The sequence below is a fragment of the Triplophysa dalaica genome, chromosome 11 (assembly GCF_015846415.1).
Source record: "Triplophysa dalaica isolate WHDGS20190420 chromosome 11, ASM1584641v1, whole genome shotgun sequence".
Taxonomy (NCBI): domain Eukaryota; kingdom Metazoa; phylum Chordata; class Actinopteri; order Cypriniformes; family Nemacheilidae; genus Triplophysa; species Triplophysa dalaica.
In genome coordinates, this window is record NC_079552.1 from 8,376,442 (window position 1) to 8,403,015 (window position 26,574).

The 26,574-nt window shown below is 38.6% G+C and overlaps 4 protein-coding genes across 7 annotated transcripts; 1 reads left to right on the plus strand and 3 right to left on the minus strand.

Annotated features, from left to right (window-relative positions):
• rassf4a (Ras association domain family member 4a) lies at window positions 1-25,625 on the plus strand. The gene is made up of 12 exons (XM_056760828.1): window positions 1-758; window positions 830-886; window positions 6,649-6,735; window positions 6,941-7,016; window positions 21,421-21,566; window positions 22,883-22,968; window positions 23,202-23,368; window positions 24,303-24,404; window positions 24,479-24,530; window positions 24,602-24,723; window positions 24,935-25,032; window positions 25,120-25,625. Exons 3-12 carry the CDS (start codon window positions 6,680-6,682, stop codon window positions 25,184-25,186), a joined length of 972 nt encoding a protein of 323 aa, XP_056616806.1. The 5' UTR covers window positions 1-758; window positions 830-886; window positions 6,649-6,679; the 3' UTR covers window positions 25,187-25,625.
• Window positions 1,642-3,670, minus strand: cxcl18a.1 (chemokine (C-X-C motif) ligand 18a, duplicate 1). The gene is made up of 4 exons (XM_056760839.1): window positions 3,507-3,670; window positions 3,277-3,409; window positions 2,662-2,739; window positions 1,642-1,877 (listed from the first exon to the last, which is right to left on the minus strand). The coding sequence occupies exons 1-4, from the start codon at window positions 3,565-3,567 to the stop codon at window positions 1,778-1,780; spliced, it is 372 nt and encodes a 123-aa protein (XP_056616817.1). The 5' UTR covers window positions 3,568-3,670; the 3' UTR covers window positions 1,642-1,777.
• Window positions 4,169-7,306, minus strand: LOC130431683 (uncharacterized). 4 transcript variants are annotated; one of them, XM_056760844.1, is made up of 5 exons: window positions 6,903-7,306; window positions 5,322-6,696; window positions 5,003-5,123; window positions 4,777-4,860; window positions 4,169-4,695 (listed from the first exon to the last, which is right to left on the minus strand). In XM_056760844.1, the coding sequence occupies exons 2-5, from the start codon at window positions 5,374-5,376 to the stop codon at window positions 4,605-4,607; spliced, it is 351 nt and encodes a 116-aa protein (XP_056616822.1). In that variant the 5' UTR covers window positions 5,377-6,696; window positions 6,903-7,306; the 3' UTR covers window positions 4,169-4,604. The 4 variants fall into 4 exon arrangements, with proteins under 4 accessions (XP_056616822.1, XP_056616820.1, XP_056616821.1 ...); XM_056760842.1 differs by having other exon boundaries at window positions 5,322-6,699; XM_056760843.1 differs by having other exon boundaries at window positions 5,322-5,563; window positions 6,441-7,306.
• Window positions 16,526-17,325, minus strand: si:ch73-6k14.2 (protein DEPP1). The gene is made up of 2 exons (XM_056760840.1): window positions 17,208-17,325; window positions 16,526-17,109 (listed from the first exon to the last, which is right to left on the minus strand). The coding sequence occupies exons 1-2, from the start codon at window positions 17,237-17,239 to the stop codon at window positions 16,770-16,772; spliced, it is 372 nt and encodes a 123-aa protein (XP_056616818.1). The 5' UTR covers window positions 17,240-17,325; the 3' UTR covers window positions 16,526-16,769.
• Window positions 25,626-26,574: the final 949 nt, after the last annotated feature.

Here is a 26,574-nt window from a genome sequence, read left to right on the forward strand (position 1 = left end):
CAGTAAATACAAGTATTGAATATCTAATAAATGTTATTATAGAAGACTATAAGCATTTTGCAAGTTTTGCTCTGTAATATTTTGTTTCTATTTCTATCCATGTTTCCTTATACGGAAGTCCTGTTGACATAATCATGTCTCTTTAAATAAAACTGTCTTCCCATTGGAGAAGTGTCTTGGCAGCTGAAAGCTTTCTCAAATATTTTATCAGGCCTGTCAGTGTCATATTTTCCTAGATGGTTTTCTCAAACAAAAAACAGGAAGCTACTTTTCCCTCAGCAGTCCAACCATAACAACAGGCTCAAACTAACAAGCTGAGCATGTTGTAAACATGAACTTTACACATCGTATTTTAAACGAGATAAAACTAACATTTTGAAGTGCTAAAACCCTAGTGAAGATAAAATAAGACAGGTATGCACATGTATTAACTCATGGTTATCATCAGCCTCAAAGTAATTATCACGAGAATCATCCTGGTGTAAACCGGCTCCCGGCGTTTCCCCGGGCAACAACAGAAGACTCCCGCCCACTGGGTCTCCCATTGGCTCATCTGATTGTCTGAGGAGATGATTGGTTTGCACAGCCGCCAGTCTTGAGAAGCCACAGAAGTATTTTGACCGTATCTCGCTTCTATTCCCTGAGGAAGCCGCCGTTGAAGTGGGAGAGTGAAGTGGGAGATAAGACGCCTTACAACTGGGCGAGTGCTTTTACAAAGGAACCAAATTTCATGAGATGGCAAAGAACTTCATATGCAGGTAAATAGACGAGATGTTCGGGTTGTAGTTTTATTTACGGTGTAACATTGGCCTCTGTATGATCTTTGCAGGTGAGCTCTTGGCTACTGGCTCAGGTATTTTTCAAAGGCGTTCGAACCTGCTCCCAGGTATGTGATATCTCAGTGACGTTAAACTGTGACAAATACTAGACTAGACTTGTGTAAACCTGATAAAACATGCTGTTGATTATTTAGTTTCTAGATCTACTGGTTTGAAAGATATTTCTGTGAAATGCGCATGTTTTCCATAATGGGAAATCAACTATAAGCCTTTACGAAAATTTAGCTTTAAGTGCCGGTTTCCAGACCTGTGCCACTTCTGCACAATTTGTCTACTTTATATAGACTAACGTAGCAGTGGTTTGGGAGTTATACAGTTGTGTCATTTACCATGAATGGTGGTCTGCTCTCATATATGCAGCAAATAGTCACAGCTGCTTTGCTTTAATGGATGGAGGGGGGTTACAGGGAGGTCAGAGATGTCATTTGTTAAATCAGGTGAAGAGCATCTCTAAACCTGACCATTCGTTTATTTTTGCTCTTTATGATGCAAAGGATTGTATCTGTTTTTCTTTAAAGGCTTTTCTTGTGACAGATAGACTCAATAATTCATGAGAATGGTCATAGAGGTGGGGTCAGTTTATAGAATATTTAAATATATTTTCCTCTTCTGAATAGAAGGATCTTTGGCTTTTAGGTAATTGCTTTATTTCATTATGTGTGAGGCTGGTTTGTCCTGTCACAAAAGATAGATGACCCAAAGGACAGAAAGGGAGAGCAAGCAATTGAATCAGCTCCATTTTTTGGTCAATGTATTTCTAGAATGCATATAAGGATGCGTAGAGAACAGCCATTCAAAAATCTTGGGTTTATAGTGTTTTAATAAAAAAACTGTACAAAAAACAAAACATTTCATTTCAAACCAGTGCCTTCACTTATTTACACATATTGGTATGTTTTAACAATGAACGAAGTAAATGTTAATGGGCCGGTTAATATTTATTCACTGGAAGGCAAGTACTGATGAGTTTTTGCTTTTGGCACTTTTTTCCTGCTGCTCTTCAGACAGACCTTTTTCTTCTGAGTGTTGAATTTAATCCTGGACAATCAAAAAGTGAAGGGTTTTAATAAGGCTATTGGAGAGAAAGCTAAGCAAGGAAAAAGGCTTGTCAATAAGGTCCTGCAGTTTTACAATGCAAAATAAGCACACATCATTAATGACAACAACATAAGATTCACTGGGGAGAAGATTCATCCTGTCTAAGCATCTTTGAAAGCAAGTGGTACTGTGGTATGTAGAATCAGGCTAAAGCTGTTAATGTAACAATCAATTTATTTTATGCTTTTTAATAAATTACTCAAAAACATGTTTTCATTTTTCATATAATTGAAAGTCTAAATTTTATTGAAATATTTGTGCATTTAGGCTTTAGGAGATTATTGGTAGCAGAATGTAATTGTGCAAAATGTACAATTTAACTCATGGGTCTTCTTTAGTTCAGAAGTGTGAATATGCATTGCTACACCTAGCAGAAAATGTAATTGAAATCTAAATTGCAATGACATGTAGCAGAATTTACTAAGTTAAAGTTAAATAAATTCAACAGATTTTTTTATTAAAAGTTTGTTCACTGTTGTCTATAAAAAAGAGAATTTTATCATATGCAATTTAATACAAATATATAAATACAAATTAGGTGATTATGCAAACAGAAATAGAATGTCTGTCTGTAAACCCCCAAAATCTTTTCAGGACAATATTTGTTTTGACAAGCTTTAATTTTGTAGTTAATTTTACTGTAGGTTTCAATGTTGAAAAATAATATTTGTTATGGCACTGCGAGCCATTAGGCGGCAGTATTTTCGGTTCATCATCCACTTACCTCTTCCAGCACCTTTGTAATTTTTGTCCTGCCTTGGAGTCTGGCTTTAGACAAGATCTTGTATCTGGCAGGTCGAGTCTGCAGGAGACATTAAAATGTTTTCAGATGAAGCCAATCATTATTAGTTATATAACTCATACAGTTACTTCTCACATCTTCACATTTCATGTGAATCATAAACACAAAGTGTATTCTCCATATTAAGCATAAGCACTAGCATGAATAAGCAGGGTTCTTGAGAAAGAGTTGAAATTCAGTGGTATGTTGTGGCACATCATGCTCACTCATGCCCAGACAAACATTAGTTCAATCTAAATGACTATCTTGCAATTGATCTTTCCAACATGAAATTGATAATACCTACTATGATCATGATGTGTCTCAACAAGAGATATTGTGCAATGTTTAAGGCTTTGTAAACCATGGAACAAATAGCAAAATATACAGAAAATCATTGCACATTAAATATAACACTGTTGCATAACATTGCAAAGTATCCTGACTAATATATTAAAATAACTATTCTGCCATTAAAAAAGTAAAAAAATCAACAGCATAAAGTCAGCAAACTTTTGAATCAGCTTTCACTTCTTATTGTTGTGATGTTTTACTCACATGATTTGAATCTTGTTGCAAAGAGGATCTTTGGGTATTATTGTGAAGTCGGTGACTTTTTTCCATCGCACAGCTTCTGTCTCCTCAATGCACTCACATTTCTCTCGGATGGATGTAGCAGTAGTCCTGTTATCTAGAGACAAACCCAGAAATACCATTTTCCCACATGTCCTCCATAACTGATATCAGATTGAAATCTATAAACGAACTGGTAAATGCAACTGATGTACCTGCAATAATGTTTAAAAACACCACGAACAGCAGCAGACTGACGCTCGCTTGCAGAGCCATTTTATAAGTTTCGCAAAGAAGACTTTCTGTCAAGAGTGTGTTTGCACTGGAATTTGCTTGCTTGATCCCTTTCTCTACTTCACTTTCCCTCCTTTCTCCATTTCCTGGTTGGCCATATTAAGCAGGATCACAGTCACATGATTTCCAGTAAAGGGTTTAGACAGAAGTGATTTCTCAATACCTGTTTATTCACCTTGTGTATAGGATGGTGTCTACGGTTGGGAAACTATTGTTCTCTCAGTAATTAAGGTTCAGAAATATTGGTGTTTAGTTCTCACACTTTTTTTACCAATGCATTTGCTTTACTTTTCAGCTTTTTGAAGCTGTTTTAATTTTAAGCTTACTTGATAAAAACACCATAGTCCACTATAGTTATTTTTCCAGGCATACAAATCAAAATGTTTTCCAGTCCACGCTGTGACACTTACACAATTGATATTGATACACAATTGATGTTATCTGGAGAGGATGTAGATACAGTAGGATCTTATCAGTCTCGCGTTCTAAGTTGAAAGGGACTTGTGTGCAACTCAAGTTTTAAACTCGAGTTTTAAAGCAGCATTTACCATTATTTATGAAAACATCAGAAAAAAGGACAGGATCACTTGAACATATTTATTTTGTTGGTTATTTTATATTACATTATGTTTACATTATGTACAAACTGTATGCAAATAATTATTATAAACACACATGTTAATAGCAAATACAGTAGACACTATTTTCTTCATTTTATAACTGAAGAAATGTATTTTAAATACACACAAATATATGTTTTTAAAACTGGCCCGATGTGTTAGCTTTGCTGCGATGATACAAAATCTTAGCTCATTGCCATCCATGTTATAACATGTCTTCATTAGTTACTGTCCCTTTGCCCTCCAATCGCTTGTACACTTCTCTGAATAGAGCCTTTCTTTATTAAGGGCTTGTTCTGTGCATGTGAAAGTACAGAAATCCCATAACATATTGCACCGGCTTTGAAGATTATTATCTTCCGGGATCTTCTCATAAACTCCATGTGGTTACTATTTCATTTAAGAGATGCCTTTCTTAGACTTGGCTTGCCTTCTCTTATTTTGTCTCTGCTTTTGTCGGCGTAAACATCTTGTGCTGTTTTTGCCATTCCTTTTTCATGCAGAAAAACAAAACAATAATTAAAACACAATATTAGTTGATGATATGAGGGATGTTTGGATATTTACTTACTTTTGCCAACATGTCATCAGTCTCTTGCCCTGTTTTCCATCTGGACTGAGGCACACAAGACGTTTGTCCTTCTGTAGTGTGACTCTGAAAAAAAAAATGTTTTAATATTCAAATATTTATATAAATATTTTAAGGACAGGTGCACCCACATGTTTGTGCATGCAATCCATTCATGCTATTCACCCATTCATGATCAGATGAACAGAAATACATGTGAACTACTTACATGATCTCATCTTTGAAGCAGGTAGGTCCTTTTGGGTTCACGGTGAAATCAGAAAATGGGATTTGAACTCTTGTTAGTACCTTTGGGCACTGGCAGGTCTTCGGAACATGCTGACTTTTTACTACATTTAGAAAGCAAAGTAAGATTAGAACACAGTTGTTATACACTAGTCACTTGCAAATTAAACGTTAATTTAATCAAACAAGACACTTTCGTAAACACGCAGGCTTGTCTAGTTTTGCACCAAATAATAAGACTAATTCAAGAACATATGTTGCTTGGTATACACAATTACTGTTTTATAGTTTGAGACACTCACCTGTTAGAAAGATGCTGAGACTGAACGTCAGCAAAGCAAAGGCTGTCAGGTTCATGTTGAAACTTCGATTGCGTTAGTGAAGAATGGCCCGGCAGTTTTTATTCTCAGTTGGGAGTGACTTCCCTCCTCCCCTCGAAATTCCTGTCTTTTGTCACAACTCCCACAGGTTCAGCTCTTTACACAGAGAGTGGGGTTTTCTTTGTCGGTAGACATTTCAGCATTCATATCAATAGCCTGAAAGACTAAGTAAGAAAGTGATTTCCCTTTTCTTTTCTGTTTTGAAAGGATGAGGTTGCTTTTGTTAACATTAGTTAATGCATTAGCTAACAATGAAACACTTTTAAAATATCAGGTAATCTTAGTTCATGTTAATTGCACCATTTAGTATTATATCTTTAATAATGAAAAGTTGAATCTGTTAACGTTTGTTAATGCAGAGTCAACTAACATGAATAATTGTTTTGGCATGAAATGGATTGTTCACCCCAAAATTAAAATTCTGTCATCATTTACTCACCCTCAGATAGTTACAAATCAAATTTCTTTGCTGTGTTAAACACAAATGTAGATATTGGAAGAATGTAAGGAACCAGACAGATCTCATCCCCCATTGACTCCCATAGTATTTTTGTTTTCCCTACTATGGCAGTAAATGGGGGAGGATATCTGTTTGGCTTCTGACATTCTTACAAATGTCCTCCTTTGTGTTCAGCAGAACAACAAAATTTACACAGGAACAATCTGAGGGTTAGTAAATGATGACAGAATTTTGGGCAAACCATCCTTTTAACTAACATCATTAATGCTGAAAAACAACAGTATTTTGATAATGGTTACCTTACATTAACAAATACAACCTTCCTCTAAACTGTAACCGTTGTAACTTGAAAAGATTAAGGGGAAAACATTTTCGGTTTCAGAATATATTTTTTTTACAGATTATCTGACCAAATATTTGGATAGTGGTGCAGAATATTTTGGTAGAACCCTTATGGAAAAAATAAGTAGGAAAAATTCCAGAACAAACGTGAGGTAACTGTTGCCTTCAGTTGCCTACAGACATAAAAAATAAATGTTTAATGTGCCTTTCAATAGGATGTGTCTGGACAAGAAACTTACTCATTTGGTTAACTGTATAACAGGTCCGTGTGATTTCTCTCTATTCACGTGACTAAATTGATTCTCCCACAGAAGAATCAATGTAATATTATCATGTTGATGAGTCATTTTTTGGCACAATGCACTCTTTTGTGTTTCTCCATCTTGATACTTATCAGATTTTCTCATTGTCCTTTTTCTGTTGTATTTCACCTTCACATCTCTTTAGCTAAGACTCTTTGTGTATAGAGGACCCCACCATGGATCCGGCCAAGACCTGCTATGTGAGGTTAAACGAGAAGCAAGTTATCACAAAGTAAGTGTTTCACTTCCGATAAATGCTTACTCATTTGGCAGAAATCACAGTTTTATCCACAGTTCAGTGCATTCAAGAATCACATTTCAGTTTACATTTCACACCTACGATCTTAAATGCACTACAGACCACAGACACACACTGAACATTAGAGACACACAAATCACCTCAAAGCCTTCTTTGTTATTCCCTCTGTCCTTTTTAGGTCCGATATTTTGTCCCTTTTAAAAACCTACAACTGTTACCATGAGGGGAAAAGTTTCCAGCTTCGCCTTCGAGAGGTACATATATCCACAGAAAGAGAAACTATGATGTAAATCAAGCTTTTTTGCTGCTTATCAGTAAATGATTCATTCAGATATTAGGATATGATTTTGGAACATTTTACCTTTGTATTTTCCTGATCTTAACCCTTAGAAAAGGAACATACTGTTGCTTGTAATTTTGTCCTAATACTGTATATAATATAATGTGACAACCTGAGTGTAAAAACCTGTTTATCCAAGCTGTTAAAAAACAGTGACTATAGAATTCTAGTTTAGAGGACAAAACATGTAAAAACATCTTGGTTACGTATGTAACCTCAGTTCCCTGATGGAGGGAACGAGACGTTGTGTCGAGAACGACAGATGGGGTTCGCCCTTGAGAACCAATCAACTCTGACTACTATAGAAAAGGCCAATGAAATTTGGCGAATGCAATTTGCATGCCGGGCTCCGCCCCCGGAAATCCGGTATAAAAGGAAGCCGGCGTTCAGCATTCACTTACCTTTTGTTCTGAAGAGCCTGAGACCTCTCAAACTGCAGCAGAATACGATACGTGTTCGTGGCATAAGGGACACAACGTCTCGTTCCCTCCATCAGGGAACTGAGGTTACATACGTAACCAAGACGTTCCCTTTCTGTCGGTCTCTCGACGTTGTGTCGAGAACGACAGATGGGGTTGCCTATGGAAAACGCCACAACGCTGTATCGCGTCACAATGTCAGCGAAGCGACGGTAACAAGCCTGGGCGTGTCATCTCGAAGCTTTCGTGAGACTGTAACCTTCCAGTGTGGTGGTCGGGGGGTTCCAGAGCTTTCTTGGAGAAAGATGGGTACAGCCCTGACCGGTAACTTTCACGGACGGGGCCTTAGCTCTCTATAGGCGAGAGGCCGTCCGGATCAGTTTACACCGGGTAAGCGCGACTCTTAATCAGAGAAGCGCTACAGAGGCCACCTCCTACCCGTGGGGAGGAATATGGTGGATATAGGTATGGTCTCGTCCTTGGAGGAGAACGCATGGAACGTGCGGACTGAGTAGTTAACCGCGAGGTGGAGGCCCACCTGGGGAAGCTCATGGGTTACCAGGAGTGGGAACCATTCTCATGAGGAAACATCAGACGGAACAGCCCAAGGAGGGGGTGTTACAGACGTCCGGTAGCACTAGGTCCGGTTAGAGCTATCTGTGATAGCTCACATGGTATCCCGGCCTAAGGGGGAAGGCTGCTCTGCCCAGCCAGCCCCCAGGGGGTGCTTGTTTAGTGATGGATGGAATGCCTATTCTTAACCAGTGTCTGGGTAAGAAGGGAGGCTGGTGAGGTACCAGTTTCTTAGCGATGTGTTCGGGTAAGAAGAAAAGGTAAATAGCACACTGACCCAACCTGTTAGAGGGTGGAAAGGTGCTTTCGCAGGCATACGCCCCCCCGGATGCCAGTCCTACATGTCGCCACGCAGGACGTGGGCTGACACCGGGTTTACGCGAAGGTTGTTAACCCTTGCGAAGGTGTTTGGGCATAGCCCAACCCGCAGCTCTACAGTTGTCTGCTAGAGAGGCGCTTCTGCCAGTGTCCAGGAGGTGGCTAAACTCCGTGTGGAGTGAGCCCTCACTGCCAATGGGCATGGGAGATTCTGAGATCGGAATGCCGTCGTAACGGCGTCCACGACCCAGTGCGCCAGCCTCTGTTTGGAGACAGCCTTCCCCTTCTGCTGTCCTCCAACAGACACGGAGCTGGTGAGAGCTTCAGAGCTCTGCGTGCGGTACAATACGTACTGGACACAACACTAATCGGGTTGGGTCTTCCTCCCCTATGGGGAGCGCCTGCAAGTTCACCACTTGGCCCCGGAGGGAGTAGTGGGAACTTCTTGGGCACGCATCCGGGCCTGGGTCTCAAGATAACGTGAGAGTTTCCAGGGCCGAGTTTAAGGCAATCCGGGGACACGGAGGATGCTCGGTGGTCCCCTACCCTCTTGAAGGAAGTGAGCGCCGTCAGGAGGGCCGTCTTACTCTATGAGGAAGATCGGAACCTCCGAGGGGCTCTTTGGGGGGCCCTGAGGCTCCCCAGGACCACTTAGGGTCCCAAGAGGGTATGGAGCAGAGATGAGGCGGATTCCGCCCTCTCGCTGCTTAGGAACCTGGTGACCAGGTCGTGTTGCCCTAGAAACTTTCCACCGACTGAGTCGTGATGAGTGGCAATAGCGACTACATACACTTTCAGTGTGGAAGGGAGATGTTAGTCTCCAGTCTCGTGAGAAGGGGAACACAATCCTGATCAAGCACCTCAGTGGGTCTTTCTCGTTGAGAAAGACACCAGGACGAGAAGAGGCACCGTCTAGAGGCGTGTAACCGCCTAGTAGATGGGGCCCTAGCCTGGGTGATGGTCTCAGCCGTATAGGGGGAGTAGCCATCTTAGGATCTTCTCGTCCCGTCTAGAGACCAGACATGGGTGTTCCAGAGGTCTGATCTGGGATGCCAGAACGTGTCCTTCCCCTGAGAGAGCAGGTCCTCTCTCAGGGGAATGGTTCAGGGGGAGTCGCTGTCCAGAGCATCGGCTCTGAAGCCAAGTGCGGTTAGACCGGTGTGGTGTAACCAATAACACTTGGTGCTCCTGCTCCCTGACCTTGCACAGAGTCTGTACAAGAAGACTCCTGGGGGGGAAAGGTGTGCTTCCGCCCATCCCGCGGCCAGCTGTGCGCAAGGATATCCGTGCCGAGGGCAGGGACTATCAAGCGGGCAAATGGTGGTGTTACGGGAGGTGAACAGGTTTTACCTGGGCCTACCCGAATCAGCCTCCAAATGAGCTGGACTGCACGGGGGTGGAGTCGCCACTCTCCACGAGGCATAAACTGGCGAGAAAGCACGTCGGCTGTCTAGTTCAGTTTGCCCGGGGTGTGTGGCCTGCGGGGAACGAGTCACCTGTTGACTCCACCGGAGGAGGCGTCGAGCAAGTTGTGTTTAGCTGCTGTGAGCGAACGCCACCCTGACGATCTGTATTCGCTACAGCTATAGTGCTGTCCTCGGAACAGCACGTGCATGTCTCGCACGAGAGGCCGTAGCCTGCTCAGTGCAAGTAGCATAGCCCACAACTCTTGGCAATTGATATGCCAGCGCAGGCGGGGGTTCGTCCAACACCCCACCTGCGTGCCCGTTGCACATTACACCGCACCCCTGCAGGGAGACTTCAGTCGTCACCACGACCTGCCTCATAACCTGCTCAGAGGGACTTGAGTCCGTCGAAAAAGTCATAAAGACTAGGGGTTATGGTGCGTCGGCAGCAGGGCATGCCGCCCTGCTGCCGGTGTGCCACGCTCTCCTCGGACCTCGACTCTGAAACCAGTGTTGGAGCGGTCTCATGTGCATCAACTCGAGGGGTATTAACCCGCGAGGACGCCATGTGTCCCAGGAGCCTCTGAATTGTTTCAGGGGGACCGCTGTCTGCCTAAAATGTTCATTTCAGACAGTTCAACACTGGTTGGGCACAACTGCGGACAGGTGCGCCGACATGGTGACAGAGTTGAGTTCCATACCGAGAAAGAGGATGCTCTGCACTGGGGAGAGCTTGCCCCTCTCATGGTTGACCTGGAGTCCCAATCGACCTAGGTGCCGGAGCACCAGGTCCCTTTGTGTACATAACAGATCTCGCGAGTGTGCCAAGATAGGCCAGTCGCTGAGATAGTTTAGTACCCGCTCGCCTTCCTCCCCTCAGGGAGAAAGGGCGGTCAGGGACAGACCGAAAGGGAGGACTCTGTACTGATATGCCCGCCTCTCGCACGCGAACCGTGGGAACGGCCGGTGTCGAGGAGGATCGAGACATGAAAGTAAGCGTCCTTCAGGTCGATTGCCACGAACCAATCCTGACACCTGATAGATGTCAGGACGCGCCTCTGTGTGAGCACCCTGAATGGCAGCTTGTGAAGGTGCTCTGTTCAGGGTACGCCTTTGGGGGCAACCCGCCGTCTTTCTTGGGAACGATGAAGTGCGGGTCGTGACCCACTGAACATCTTGGTTTTGAGGGACGAACTCGATGCCTGTTTTGCCAGAAGGGTGGTGACCTCTACCCGAAGTACGGAGGCGTCCCTGCCTCTGACAGAGTTCCCCATATCACTAACGCTGCTAACGTGGGTGGTCATCAGGGCCGTAGCCACAGATGTCACAGCCCGGGTAGCAGACGAAATGGTGGCCGCAACTTCTGAATGACAATCCGCCCGCAGTGCGGGCAGATGTGTCAACGAACGCTGCTTCAGCGTGCTGGACGCCCAGACGCCTAACGCAGCGATCGTGTCCATCCCCCTCCTCGATGAGAGTGCCGCACCCAAGAGAACAGCGGGACATGCCGCGCTGGAGAATGCTCAGTTAGTCCTGAAAAGGACTTTTTAGAAAAAATCTCTAACACCTCCGGAACCGCCGAGAGCCCAGGGGAAGGTCGCTGCAGGTAGGGACGATCCGCTGGTACACGTCGTAGATCCAGCGATGTAGAAGAAGAAGAATTCATAGAATTCGTTCTGTTCGTAGTCATGAGCGAAGGCTCTGAAGAACAAAAGGTAAGTGAATGCTGCACGCCGGCTTCCTTTTATACCGGATTTCCGGGGGCGGAGCCCGGCATGCAAATTGCATTCGCCAAATTTCATTGGCCTTTTCTATAGTAGTCAGAGTTGATTGGTTCTCAAGGGCGAACCCCATCTGTCGTTCTCGACACAACGTCGAGAGACCGACAGAAAGGGAACTAATTTTAAAATCAAGATAAACCACTCCTAGAAACACAAACATTGTTAAAATACAAGCAAGCAAACAATGTCTATTGGAGCCATTTAAAAAATGATCACTTACCTTCTCTGGATCGATTCCCCATTTATGGAATGATCTGCCCGCTGCTACAAGATCCGCAGATTCTGTTCAGATTCTGTTCCATCTTTAAGAATCGTCTGAAAATATATCTATTCCGTAAACACCCGAACCGATCAGTTCTGGTCTCTTTTCTACTAAAAAACGTAGCTCTGTATACTGTGGTAGGCTATATAAGACCAGTTTTTATGCTTTTTGTTGTCCTTATGTTGTTCCAATTGCTTCCATTTTTTCCCTCATCTATAAGTCGCTTTGCTTAACGACTAAATGTTAATGTAAAATGGAATTTTGACTTAAATTTTGATAGGTACTGAGATAAAAGTCTTATTCATATTGACAAAAATAGCCCTGTTTTTTTAAATGTTATGCATAAAAGAGCTTGTGTATGAAGGATTAATCTCAACCGAAATGGAACTGTTGTCATAAGGCTGCTTGCGAGGTCATGGGAAAATGTGATCTTTTATTTGCTATCTACAAATGATTTACTGGTGCTTTCCATAAACCTGCCATCACTTGTTATTTTTATTCTATCTTCATCTTGATGTTTTAAATTGGAGTACAGGTTATGTCGACAAACAGGATGCATTCTTACACATTGTTATAAACTACAAGGGGTACAGTCAAATGACTGGAAATTCCCGCTGGGGTGTATGTGTTTTAAAACATGTTTGGCCATCATTTAACCTCAGTCAATATAATATTGAAAGTAAAAAAGATTTTCCACTTGTACAGAGAGACGTTTCTAAAATAAAGGTTTATAGTCCATTAACCTAAGTTGCAATGCTGAAAAGACACTTTACATAAGTAATATATAACACTGTTTGTAACTTGGCATATCATGATTGGAAAGGATGTACTTGATCCATAAATAAGTAAAAATGAAACGTACAGTATGTTGACTGGAAGACATGACCTTTGAACAGTTAAGAACAAACAGTTGTGTGAGTGTGTGAATGAACATGTTCTTGCATGCCATTGGATGTCTCATGTGACTGTGAAACATCAATTGACGCACTATTTACCCAGGGTTTCACAAAGCCGAGTTTGACCACAAAGATGCTACAGATTTAGATATAATAATACTCAGGTCTTTGAAATGTATTAATCAAATTTGAAAGAAAGTATATTTAGTAAAATATATCGGTTTTTTTTTATAGTTCCTCATAAAATTTCTACACATAATTTTTTATGTTATAACAGAAATAGAACTCCAAAAATTATTCATAATTTCATTTTAGAAGGGGTATTTAAAAAAATACTTATTTTAAAGGGGTCATATGGCGCGAACACGTGTCTTTGGTGTGTTAAAAGTTGCCCATGCATGTACTAGACATGTAAAATTGCAAAAAAATGATTGGTGGAACAAAAGATGCATTCTATCTAGAAGCAAAGCTCACTTAGACCTGCCTGAATAAGTTAACGGGAGTCTACAGTTTGTTTATTTATCATGGAAACTCTCATAACATTTGAGTCAACAATCACGGTGATATTTTGTCCGGTTCGGGATCACTGGTCTCAAATGCTGACAGGTAATATAAGTATATGCTATACAAACTACGCAAAGCCTTGTCATCACATCCGGGAAATAAGTCAGTAAATTTGAAGTAAAATAATGCCGTGCATTTGCGTCACATGAAATACTGACTGTATACTCATTTATAAATCACAGGAAGTCTTCAGATACTACTGATGCCCTGCGAAAACTGTGAATGGTGCTAATGTGTAACCTAACATTACGTCTCGAACCAAATTCCCAGAAGCCTCCAACTTCGCAAACTGCTAATCAAATCAAAGCGATGGGTGTTTACTTCCAAGTGTCTCCAATGCGGCTCGCCCATTCAAATCGAGCGTTTGCAGAGCTGGCCTCAAAACCTAGGTAGAAAATAGCCTATTACTTATTGATTTGGATGTTTTTGGATGAAAAAAAACACACAACCGTCATAAGTAGACCTTATATAACAGTATAAAACAATAAACAACACCACTTCATCGCACCTTTAAATCGTGTGTACACATGGCATTACATCTAATACAATCAATAATATTTGTTTTTTATACGACACCTTTAATGTAACACGTTAGACTTTATTTTCTTGATGTAAGGCAGAATATTGGTAGCTAACCTCCTCATTTCCGATTTATATTCGTTGTTTTTAAAAATAGTATGTCAGGGTTTGGTGAGGTGCAAGGACAGAGGTCCCAAACGCAGACAGCGGGTCAGGGGTTAACACTGACTCACAGGACATAAGAAAAGGAACAAGGACAAGCTACACTACGTAGACACAAGAAGACTGAAAATAACATTTAACATATTTTACGAAAGGCTAGACTACACTGACAAGACAAGAACTCACTCACTCACATGAATCATGTGACAATGAACCAGCACAGGACAGAAAACACAAGGTCATTATAAGGGATCAAGAGAGGACAGGTGTGGGGCATGAAATCATAATGAGCACTAATGAGGAAACAAGTGGGCAGGAACAATGACGAGACCGGAGAGAGACTATGGCGAGCCATAAGTGCCAAAATTGTCTCTCCACATAAAACATGGGGTTCTGCATGATCCCGCCACTAGACCAAGAGGAACATGTCATGATGCGTCAGAATCATGACATAGTAGGGCAGTTAAAGGATTCATCGAATCCAGAATAAAAGTTTTTGTTTACATTATATATGTCTGTGTACTGTGAGAAAAAAATTAAGAAAAAATATAAAATTAATAAATGTTTATCTCATATCTCATTTTAATTATAGGTAAAAATAAATAATTCCACTCCCTGTTTAATCCCTATACTCCATGTGGTTAGCAGGGTGAAGATCTCTGCATGTGAAAGGTTCACCAGCCATTTTCTTGTGTTGGTAAAGTGGAATTAAAGCAGTTTTGTCTAATGGTAAACCTGTGGTACAGATGCACTAACCTCTTTAGAACTGAAATTATTTAACTGAATATTAGCTCCTTGAGGGTAAGCGGTCAGCGGCAGAGAGAAAGAGAAACTTACAAGCTAATAATAGAAACATTGCATAAGATCAAATGTACATTATGCCATGGGAAAGACCCAGTCTACACTTAATATTAACACCTGTCTTATGCAATTGCAAGTGATCAAAAAGTGATTAAATACAGATCATTTATCAAAGAGTTTTGTTATCGGACTTGCTAAACTACATCTTAAGATGGGTCAAAGGCATGTGACCACATCAAATCCAAGTGGGTCATACTTTATAGGTAAATAAAGAGAAAATTAACAGAAGTTAGTTTAATTGTAATAGCAGTTATCTTCAAGGTAGAGTAAATAACTGTCAGATTGGGCATTCGGATATTGTATGACATAACTTGTTCTTGTTTCTTTCAATGTTTCCTGTGTGAATATCTTGTTTAACCTGCATGAAAGGACATAAACACAACAGTCTCCCTAAATCTTCATGGAAACTTCTCCACCTAGCGGTTCTATTGGAATTATTCACATTGCTACTGTCTAGATTCATTTTACTCTCTTAAATGGCGAAGATTAAATCAACTTTAGGGCTGATAAGACAATCACAGAAATGTTGTCTTCTTAATTAATTACCAATTTTTTACTTAAAATGTAAAAACATGAAAGACAACTTTTATTCTAGACTAACATTCTCTGTATTTGAAAAGGCATGTCAGAATCTCTCTCTCATTTATTTGTCGCCCTCTGCTGGCTGATGTCAGATAGTGTGTTTAAATTCTGTTCACCCAACAGAGGTCGCTATTGTTTGGTCACTAGATGTGAATTTATCTGGTAAGAAGCATAGCACTCCCCTCTTTGTTGGGGATCTGAAACTGCAGTATACAGTAACATTGAAGTTTAGAGGAACTTAAATAATATTTTTTCACCCAGTTTAGAATAATATTAAACGTGTTTAATGAAATAAATTAAATGTAACAACAGAAATTATGTTGTATTCTAAACAAATCCTAAACTTGAGTTTTGGATATATAATTGTTTTCAAATAGTCACCCTTTTCTTTCCACCTTATCAACTGGCTTCTTGAGGTCTTATTTTATGCTTTTTAAACAATATTGGAGAGGTTCCAACTTCCAAGCACCTATTTTGCATCTATTCTGGACAATTATTTGTTCTTATTTTTTTCATCATTTGAATGTCATTTTGACATACGTTACATCATATTTTGAGCAGTTTAATTGTCAGAATCTGATGTGAAGTACAGTGCACTAAAAGCATCATGAAAGCAATAGATGGCCTTTGTATTATATTAAAACAAATATGCAGATGTTTTTCACAGAGATCTCAAAGAGGCTAGATAATTTATTTAATTATTTTCTTGTCTTATTTTCTTTTAAATTATTTAATTCATTTTAATTTATTGATCTTCTCTGACTAAATTCTGTCATTTCAGTCATGAGTGTATTAGCATTGTGCTTGCTTAGAAAATGATGTGCAACAGTTTAACATATATTTACATTTTCATTTATGCATTTGGCAGACGCTTTTATCCAAAGCAACTTACATTGCTTTATCCTATACATTTTACATAGGTATTTGCAATCCCCTTGGATCGAACCCACAACCTTGAGTTGTTAACGCAATGCTCTTACCACTGAGCTACAGGAAAAAAGAGACCATTTAAAACATTACATACACATTATAAATTATAGAACATAAATATTTGTATAAACAGGACATTAGGAGAAAATCTGTAAAAATACATTCTGGACTTTATTTACAAAACAATTACAACAGAGAAAAACTGGAACCAGTGTAAGCATTCACACATTGGTACGAAATCCTGTTCAGGCAATAAATTAAAGAAGTTGAGTTCATGAGATCATTCATATTTTCACACGGAGCTTTAGTGTTTTCTGACATTGGCTCCTCAGAATAACAACAAAGCAGCAGGTGTGTTTTCAGTCCTGTGCAGATCCTCACCATGTGACTGTAACTAGGTCTGCGCAAACAACCAGTCCAGTGGATCTTTAGCACCAGAAACCTTCTGGCTGCTGAACTTCAGCGTGATCTCATCCAGGCCGAGAGAACAGCAACGGGGCTGTAGGGCCCGGGAGGTGCTGCGTGGCGTGGAAGCAGAGCCGCTGTGCTTGCCCATGGGCTTACGAAAGAGACGAGGTCTCTGAGTCCTGGGTATCCTCAGTGGTCCGCAGCCAGGCTGAGCGAGCTCTTTTATGGAGTTGAGATATTCGTCCAGGGAGTGAGAGATGTCCTCATGTGTTTCTGTTATTGTTGGTAGAGGAGCGACAGAAGGCAGTAGTCTTCTGGGTTTCATCCTGGATGATAAAGAGAGTTTGGCGGTTAGTTACTCAACAGAAATGACTTATCATTATATTTAATGAATCATTTGTATAAATATTATGAACAAATTTACCTGTTAAAGCTTGTAGGATGATACCGGTGCATTACAATTCAGAAGAAGTCTTCTGTTGAGGTTCTTTCTCTTTTGTTAGAGCGTGTTTGGTTTGGTCTGGCCACATGCAGCTCACCGCCTTTTATATAGACACGGCTGAGGGGGATTGTAAGCCAAGCACTAATTTTAGCTGGGATCTGACCTTGCATGCTCAACAGGAAGTGTGTGTGTGCTGAGCAGAGTGTAGGGAGGAAGCTGACCAATGAGACCTCACCGCAGCTGCCCTGAATGTTTACATTGCAATAACAATGAGAGCCCGTCTCTCCACCTAGATGACACTTGAATGCATTCACACAGCTGCCAAAACCATTTCAGTTTTTATTTCGGTCACAGGTTTTTGTTGAAGAGCATGTCCTCAGAGATCCATTTGGGAAAAGTCTGGTGGACTGCCACTTTGACCTCATGTCTTGCTTTGTGACTGTGGTAAAGATTATTTCTTCATAGTTAAAGATTCAGGGCTCGGTAGGAATTCTGCAATCTCATCAGTTTTTTGATGGGGTTAAACTAAATTCAAATAAGTTCACAGATCAAATTGTAACAAGAAAAAGAAAAAACAATTACAAAAACCAATTGTCTGAGGGTACATTTTTTATGAATAAAAATTCACTACATACCATAAATATAAAGATGCTTAAGAGGTTCTTCAGGGCGTTGACCTTTTTGGTTCCACCAAAAACACTATAGGCTTCTTTAAGGAACCATCTCACTTTTTTATATATTTTTATAAAAGTTTTATAAAAATCATTTTGTGAAAAGGAAAGGTTCTTTGGATGTTAAAGGTTCCTAATGGAACCATTTAGACCAAAATGGTTATTCTTAGGCATTGTGAATTACCTTTATTTTTAAGAGTGTATTTTGCTTATATGTAGCAGCTGATGCATCAGAAATGTTCATTACACAATTAGGATTCAATCATTTTTAAGTTTTTTTGTAAACCAGCAGTTTTTTATTAGCTGAACCCATAACAAAATCACATATCAGATCTCTTTAATATTGTAAATATTTCATCAAGTCACAAAAATAGAGAGAAACTGGAAACATTTGTCTCCTGATATTCAATTTTATATTTATATAGCACTTTTCACAATGTGCATTGTTCCAAAGAAGCTTTACAGGAGAAAATAAGAAAAAACACAGAAAAGCATGGTGTTTATAGAACAAAAAAATCATTCTAGTAAATAATGTCTAATACAAGCAGTCTCCCGGTAAGCAAACCAATACTGCCCTGGCGAGGAACACAAACTCCAATGATAACTAGAAAAAAAGCCTTGGGAGAAACCAGTCTTAGCTGGGAGGGCCATAGCTGCACTCAGTAACTTTGATTAAAAGTTACTGAGGAAATATTTATGAAGAATAGGGAGAGCTTATTAGTTGTGATTTAGGAAATTTCATTTGTTGAAACTGTTTAGGGGTAATTTTGTCTTATTTTGTGATTGGTTTCAGACAACAGAGGAATTTTATAAGCAGGGCAAATAGTTATGGCGTAATGTAATGTATGTGCAGTGATAACTTCAAACTGCTGTCATATGATGTAAGTTTAGCATTAAATACTAAGTATTGTAAATTTAGCATTAATGTGACAAATAGTCCATCTTTCAGATATATCTCCCAAGAAAAAGACTCAGAAATGTCTCATAAAAGTTCTTAAAAAGGCACAGATTTAGCTCAGAAATTGGAATTTAAAACTCAATATTTTTGAAGGTTTTAGTACTAAATGAACTTTAATTTATTTTTTTACAAATCTACACAATCTACATGAACTTAACAGCTCCATACCCTAAATGTATTTTTGCAACTGTCGCATTTCATATTCCTCCTAAGCATGTGCTTGTGACAGTGTTACAACAAGAGCAGAAAAGGTCTACAAGCAGGTATTTTTAAGCGGTTATCCTGATCTCACAGTTTAATCTCACTGTTTTATATTTGGGTCTGTGAAATGCTGTGGTCAGTTTATATTGTTCTTTGCATGAGAACGGAAAAGACTTATCTACTTTGTTGACTTAGTTCCTGATAGGATTAAGACTGTGCTTACGTGCACGTGTCAGTAGCTCTATTTATCTATGCCTCTATCAATCCATCAGGGCATAAATCCTCAAACCTCAAAATAAAGAAATAAAAGGTCTGTCTATATGTGAAGAGCTCTTTTCCAAAACGCTATAAATCCATTTAAATAGTTTTCATGTTTTCATGAAAATGACATTTTTTTTACCTAGACCCAAACATTTTGTTAATATTCAGTTTATCCTGTTAAAATGGTCTGTTGGCTCAGTCTGAACATGTTAAACAATGATGGTTAAATTAAACAATACTGTTGATTATAAATTCAAAGTTTCTTTTTATTTTTTTTCAAAACACTACAAATCCATCTTTTTTTCAAAAAAATGTTGGTTTGTTTATTTTTAAAAACAAACAAACAAGAGAACATGAAACATATGACATCAGGGACTCATACTATAAATTAATATAAATCAAATAAATGCAAATGCATGAAATAAATAACAGCCAAATAAAATAATTAGTAACAGACTAAATAGTCAAATAAAATAAATATTTTCAATTTCATGTTTCAATATTTTCCACCACATTCAACAAATAATTAAAAAAATTACGCATACAAATACCACTTACAAGCAAATTCTGATTGGTCTAGACTAGAGGACATATCGCATTTAGGCTAAGAACAGGTTCGGCACTTATAGCATTTTGGAAAGAATTTTAAACAAGGATTGGCATGAAACATTGATGGAGCAGTGAAAAGGTTTAGTACACAGCAAAATGGCATGAAAGACTCATTTTTTTATTGGCCAAATGCGTTTTGGAAAAGAGCTCTTCATATATATATATATATATATATATATAAACATAGCTTTTTATTTAACTGTTTTATATATTTTAATTTTAACTATTTTACTCAAAATGCAAATTGCATTTTTGTATGCCTGTTACATGGGTGTGGCTCTGCTTTGTAAAGAATTTATGGAGGCTTGGGGGAACCCTGTGCAAAAAGTTACATAGCCATAGCACAGAAGAATAACTAAACAAAATATTTCCACAAGAGAAACTGAACAATATTAATAACAAATATACTTGTATGACAACGGTTCGATGTCACGATACGTCACGATGCATCACAATGGGTTGCGAACAATTAGACATGAACAATTAGTGACGAGCCGGCAATGGACAGAGAACACGAGGGCATTAAGTAGGGGAAACTAACGTAGGGGAGGTGTCGGGCAGGTGACAGGAATCAAGCACGAAGGGCGAGATTATGGAAAACATGGGGGCGGGGCTAAGAGACACGAAAGGAGGACAGGTGGCGCAAAGTCACAACAAAGGCCACGTGTCTCACACACGACAAGCACAAAAAACATGGTACTGTCACGAGTCTGTCCACAGAACTAGAAAACTCATGACAAGTGGGACAGAATCATGACAAAGATAAGACAATAATTAGAATACTTTTTTCACCATAAAACCGTAACCATTGGACACGTATGATGTTTAATTGCATGTTTTAATAATCGATTTTTACGCATCAATGCAGAATTGTTCACATCTGAATCACAATGCATCATAAAAACAATTTTATTCAAGAGCCTTTATGTTTATTTTTTATATAATAGATTAGAATAAAACCCACATTACCTGATACACGGGTATCCCTTCTTCCCACATCATTTTATTAAATGTATACCTTACATGTTTGTCTGTTTTGTACCATACACCTCATATTTTGGTGGTTTAATCTAACCTGAGAGGGCATTTAAAGCAAATATTCTACAAATATGCCCTAATATAAGTAAGTAAGTAAGTCATCAGAGTAATCAAAGTAAGTCTATTACAATGAAATCTTTAGTAGACTACAGTGTGGATAATATTATAATATTTGGTCAAGAAGACTAGAGAGCATTTGTAAATAAGCATACTATTTTTTTCAATGAAAATACATTGTTCAAAATCGTATCCCGAATGACAACTTTTATGCATATGCTATAATTGTACTCCTTCCAAAATTACTTTCCATCACTTCACCTTCATTTAAATATCTGGGGTTTGCAACTGCTTGTTTAGCACGTACACTTGAAACATAGCTCAGACGTGAGCCAGCAGGATTTCCTCCATCTGACAAAAGACTTCATGATTATTATTATAATTTCTTGTATTGCTGCAGGAAGAGGGCGAGCTGATCGTGGAAGGTTTACTCAACATCTCCTGGGGCCTGAGGAGGCCAATCAGACTCCAAATGCAAGATGACAAAGAGTGCTTTCACTATTCCAGCACAGGAGCGTGTAGGTCGGAGAGCTCAGAGTCCAGCAGGTGGGTGGAACGGCTTGGATGTTGTTACACCACACCCAATGTGTGTCTTTCTTCTTCTTTAGGGAAAAGCTCTATCTGTTTTACTCATTTTTTCAGTGTCGGACATCTCAAGGCACAGGTTGGTTTTTGTTATGGGTGTGAAGATGTATTTTGTAGATCAAAGTTATTTTAGGTCATCAAAATTGAAACTTTAAAAATGTTTCTGTTTTTTTGATGACATCAAATTAAATATTGGCCTAAAATTGTTGAAAAAAACTAACTAAACTAAATTAATAATTAAAATGTTGCCTTAAAAAAAGAATTGTGGACTTAAATTATAATAATTACATAAACAAAAGATAGACACACAACAAATAAAATGACAAAAGAATATAACGAAATTGCAAAAAATAAATAATAATAATAATAATAAATAAATAAAACAGAATTTAAAGATGAAAAAAACAAAATTTTAATACGACACGATGCTTAAAAACATGTCGGAGTGCAATGATATAAAAACTGGATGAAAAGGTCATAGTCTATCTAGAATATAATACAATTATTGACCAAATAGCATCCAGAATCAGTTTTTTAATTGAAAACTAATATTAACTGAAACCCCAAGGTTGGTCTGGACTAACACATCTGCATTTTCAGATGTAGTCCCACCTTACTTGCGTATACATTTGGGCGGTCTAAGTCAAATCATACCACGAGGTGACGTAGATTTGTGGGGGTTTGGTTACACAAGGTGTTTCAGGCAGGTCTGGGTGAGCATTTGCTTTTAGATAGAATGCATCTTTTGTTCCCACAATTTATTTTTTGCAATTTCACGTGTCTAATACATGCATGGGCAACTTATTACACACCAAAAACGGACAAAAACACGTATTCGCGCCATATGACCACTTTAAAGCTGATATTTCTATTAAGAAAGATAGTGACTCATAGTCATTGTTTGAGTGTTTTCTGTTGAGGAAATTTCCTGACCCTTGTTAACTGGGTGAAAGCTGAAGTGTGTTGTGTGCTGTTACTCTTTTACCGACCGAGAAACCCTAACCAGGCTTCTCTGTGCTTTCACGTGCAGCACACTCTCCTATCATGGAAATTTTAATCAGATCTAAGTGTTATGTGCCTAAGCCCCTGGTGATCTTTAGGGCTAATATATTTAATACTATATATACTAAGAGATTGAAAGGCTTTAGCACGTGAACATAATCAGATTCTGATCACAAATAACACAAGTTGTATTTAATTTATTTGAATTCCAAATTAGTCGGCAATGTTTGATATAAATTATAAGCATGTTGTTTTTGTGTTTGTTTGCTTGACAGGAATGAAGATAATGAACAGAGTCATTTACACCAGTTTTCTCCAGAGCCTAATAACAACCAAATCAGTACCACGTCAATAATAGCTGGTGAGAATGATGATTCATGTTTACCTCTTTATATTCGTCACATAATGCCAATTACAAAGTTTATTTGAAAATAAATCTGGTTTGTGTATTTGGTGGACTACATGCACTTTTGTTTGATGCATGTGTTTTCAATCTTTTGTCAAACAGTAGGGTTTTCACTGAACTAACTGTAAAATTAAATTTCATTTCTTTGTGTGTTTTCCCCCAAATAATCCCAAAATCTTCCGCTGCAGGTGTTGATGGGTATGATGCTGAGGAGGACATCCCTCAACTTCTGAGGACAAGAAGTGATGCTAGTTTTGTAAACATCCAAAGAAGATCCAAAATGCACAACTCAGCAGATTCACAGAGGTTTAAAAGACATCGCTTTTCCATCAACGGACATTTCTACAACCACAAGGTAATGTTACTGGTCCAGACATGTTGGTTCTGGAAATTCCTGGCAAATCCGGAAACTCAATTTTGGCGTTAAAAAGTTGATTTGACATTACATTTACATCTATTCATTTGGCAGATGCTTTTATCCAAAGCGACTTAAAAGCAGGAGAGCATATAAACATTTTATCAGCACGCTAAACAGTAGCGTTAGTTTGTCAATGCTACTAGGAGGATTAAGATGGAGTACGCAAGGGAGAGAATTAACAACAAGATTTTTTATTTAGTTTTAGACACAAAACATAGACAGGTATTGGTTAGTTGTTAGTTGAAAGTTGCGATGGATGCTGCAGTTCGGCTGAAGGCTGGCAGTTCATTCCACCACAGGGGAAACCACAAATGAATGAGGCATTTATATACATTTGAACTTCAAACACACAAGGCGTGCTATCTTTCATTCACCTCTGTTGTGCTATTGTCCTGAACCTTTCACTTAGAGAAATGCACAGCAGCTTCTCAGGCAGAAGCCAGACAAGAGGTGGAACTCCTCCAAGCTCTAGGCTCAGGACAATAGCACAACGGTGCTGAATGAAAGATAACACGCCTTGTGTGCCTGGCAAGGGGCCTGATTCTCTCATAAAGTGCCACAGCAGCATATGTACCGGAAGGGTCTGTTTTCTAAGTGTTTATGTTTAACCTCAGTGTTGTGGAATGGATGCAGGTGTTGAGAGCCAGTGTTTTGGCCTCTCCCTCCATTGCACCATCTGTTTTATAATTTGTTGACACCTGCCTCTCACCCATGTCTTTAAAGCTCATATAGATGAACTGGGTTGTAAAGATCTCTTGGCAGATATGTTCCTATCATTTATTGTAGTCTGTATGTTTTTTAGATCTCATCTGTCACATTTTGTACTACACAGTTCATGACAGATTCATCTTTTTTTCTATTTTCTATTTAGACATCTGTTTTTACTCCATCGTATGGATCGATGACTAACGTCCGAGTGAACAGCACTAGAACAACGCAGCAAGTTCTGAACCTTCTTCTTAATAAGTTTCGGGTAAGTTTTGCTTAATTTGATTATAGTATAATCATCAGTACTTATTCTTACTACCCTGCTGTGTACATGTACAGATAGAGAACAAGGCTGATGGTTTTGCCCTCTACCTGATCCATGAATCAGGAGGTAAGATTTTTTAGATTTTAAGATTACTTCTTTTAACATGAGTTAAATTTGGATTTTTTAAATTCCCTCAGAGAGAACAAAACTAAAAGACACAGAATACCCTCTGGTGTCTCGTCTGTTGCATGGTCCATGTGAGAAAATCGCCAGAATATTTATTATGGAAAAGGACCTTGGAGAAGAGATTACATATGATGTGAGTATTCACCTAAATTTTCCAAGCTTAGAGTAGATTTTTTTTTAAATGTGCTTTCCCTGGCATATAGTTAATGACTTTTCCAGATGCTATCAAGTTTAATTTTAGGAGCTTTTTTCTTATACAGACATGTGTTAAATATGCAATTGCTAATATTAAAAAATATGGTATAAGGTATTTTAAACATGAAGTCATGTTTTCTGTCTTATAGGTTGCACAATATATAAAGTTTGAAATGCCTCTTTTGGACAGTTTCATCAAGAAATTGAAAGAAGAGGAAGACAGAGAGATTTTAAAGCTGAGCAGAAAGTAAATACATTGCCAAAGAGCCACAATTGAAACTCTAAATTGAATACAGAATACTTGAATACTTTGTTTTATTTTGTCCTTTCATAGATACAGTGTCCTGAGGTCCATGATAATTCAAAAATTAGATGGCATCTCTCAGATGAATCGTGTGTGAGAAGATTTGCTGACTGTTTAGGTCAGAAGAATCTCCTTTCTCCTTGGCCATCAGCACTGCTAAGAAGTTTTAGATTTTTGTAACGACTTGAATAGAAGTTTAAGCTACTTGTGTACACGATTTTTACTCACAATTCTCAGGCATTATTAATGTTCTAGAATGTTATTTGATGATGCACGTATGCTTCATGATTTTAAAAGTTAAGCTTTTTTATTTTTTGTAAATTTTTGTAAAACTTAAAACATATTGAATATATTCCTCCTAGTTTTTGTCTCCAGTGACAATGTTTTTATTTTAAGTTTTATAAGCTTGTATATGAGAAATGTTTACATGATCTTATATTGTCGGGTTATTTCTATATACTGTAATATTGTGCTGTTATTTTTCTACATGCATGTATAATATAATAATATATATCAGTATGTCATTACAATTTAAATCGATTCTCAGTTGCTTTACTCTGCGGGAGCTCATTTCCAATTCACCTTTTAACTCTTTATTTAGATTTTCTTATCATTGTTCCATGTTTTTAGTGCTTTAGAAAAATGATGTGTGCGGTTTCCCTTATGTTCACAAATAATCGTTTCTTATTGTTCTTCAAGTGCCCCTCACACTGAGCCAGTTCCCACAAGCTATAAAAGGCAATATATTGTTGAGACCAAGATATGAAGTCATTGCTTGATTGTGTGCCCATGTTACACATTGGGAGGCACCCTGTGAAACAAGGAACATTACAGTACTTAAGGTGCTCCTCTTTTCCTGGACAACCGTGTGCTTGTGTACACGTGTAGATTTTCCTATATCCAACATAACACACTTTTAAATAATTGTGTAAGCAAGGTTTGTAGTCGAGACCACCAAAACTGAGACCAGAGGGTGTTGAGACCAAGACCAGGACTCCCAAGATGCATTCAAAAGATCCACAAAATACTAAAAGTCATAATAAAATAATAATTGAAGTAATTTGGGTGATGTATTGTGCAGAATGTATGTGTAGGATGTTTTATGTGTTTATGTTTTATCACCTGCACCTACTGTAACATATAACAGAAATTGCAGGTACAAATTCCAACAACATAAAAAAAGGGAAATACCCAAGATAAATTTAAGTCTGTGACCTTAAACAAATCATTCAGTGACCTATTTACTTAGTTTCATTGTTTTTTTTATCTAATCAATAGCAAAATAGCTGTGTGTTGCTCAGAAATGCACAAAAGTTCAGATTTGTTCTAGATTTGTTTTGGGACTTGCCAAAATAGAACAAAAGCTTGTGTTTGATTGCGTCTAAAACTGAAGTCACTTATTAACTCAAGGCTTATTGGATAATTGTACAAAATAAATATCACATCAGATGTTAAAAAAACAATATCTCATACAAGAACCTTTTT

Bases quoted from the DNA above. Each gene is read 5' to 3' on its own strand.
- si:ch73-6k14.2 (XM_056760840.1), bottom strand. From the start codon at position 17,239: ATGCACCGGTATCATCCTACAAGCTTTAACAG. The intron at 17,110-17,207 runs GTAAATTTGTTC...TTTATCATCCAG, and splicing joins CATCCTACAAGCTTTAACAG to GATGAAACCCAGAAGACTAC.
- cxcl18a.1 (XM_056760839.1), bottom strand. From the start codon at position 3,567: ATGGCTCTGCAAGCGAGCGTCAGTCTGCTGCTGTTCGTGGTGTTTTTA. The intron at 3,410-3,506 runs GTACATCAGTTG...GTTTGTCTCTAG, and splicing joins GTTTTTAAACATTATTGCAG to ATAACAGGACTACTGCTACA. The intron at 2,740-3,276 runs GTGAGTAAAACA...TGTCTCCTGCAG, and splicing joins TGCAACAAGATTCAAATCAT to ACTCGACCTGCCAGATACAA.
- LOC130431683 (XM_056760844.1), bottom strand. From the start codon at position 5,376: ATGAACCTGACAGCCTTTGCTTTGCTGACGTTCAGTCTCAGCATCTTT. The intron at 5,124-5,321 runs GTGAGTGTCTCA...TTCTAAATGTAG, and splicing joins TCTCAGCATCTTTCTAACAG to TAAAAAGTCAGCATGTTCCG. The intron at 4,861-5,002 runs GTAAGTAGTTCA...TTTTTTTTTCAG, and splicing joins TGCTTCAAAGATGAGATCAT to AGTCACACTACAGAAGGACA.
- rassf4a (XM_056760828.1), top strand. From the start codon at position 6,680: ATGGATCCGGCCAAGACCTGCTATGTGAGGTTAAACGAGAAGCAAGTT. The intron at 6,736-6,940 runs GTAAGTGTTTCA...TGTCCTTTTTAG, and splicing joins GAGAAGCAAGTTATCACAAA to GTCCGATATTTTGTCCCTTT. The intron at 24,405-24,478 runs GTAAGTTTTGCT...GTACATGTACAG, and splicing joins TTCTTCTTAATAAGTTTCGG to ATAGAGAACAAGGCTGATGG.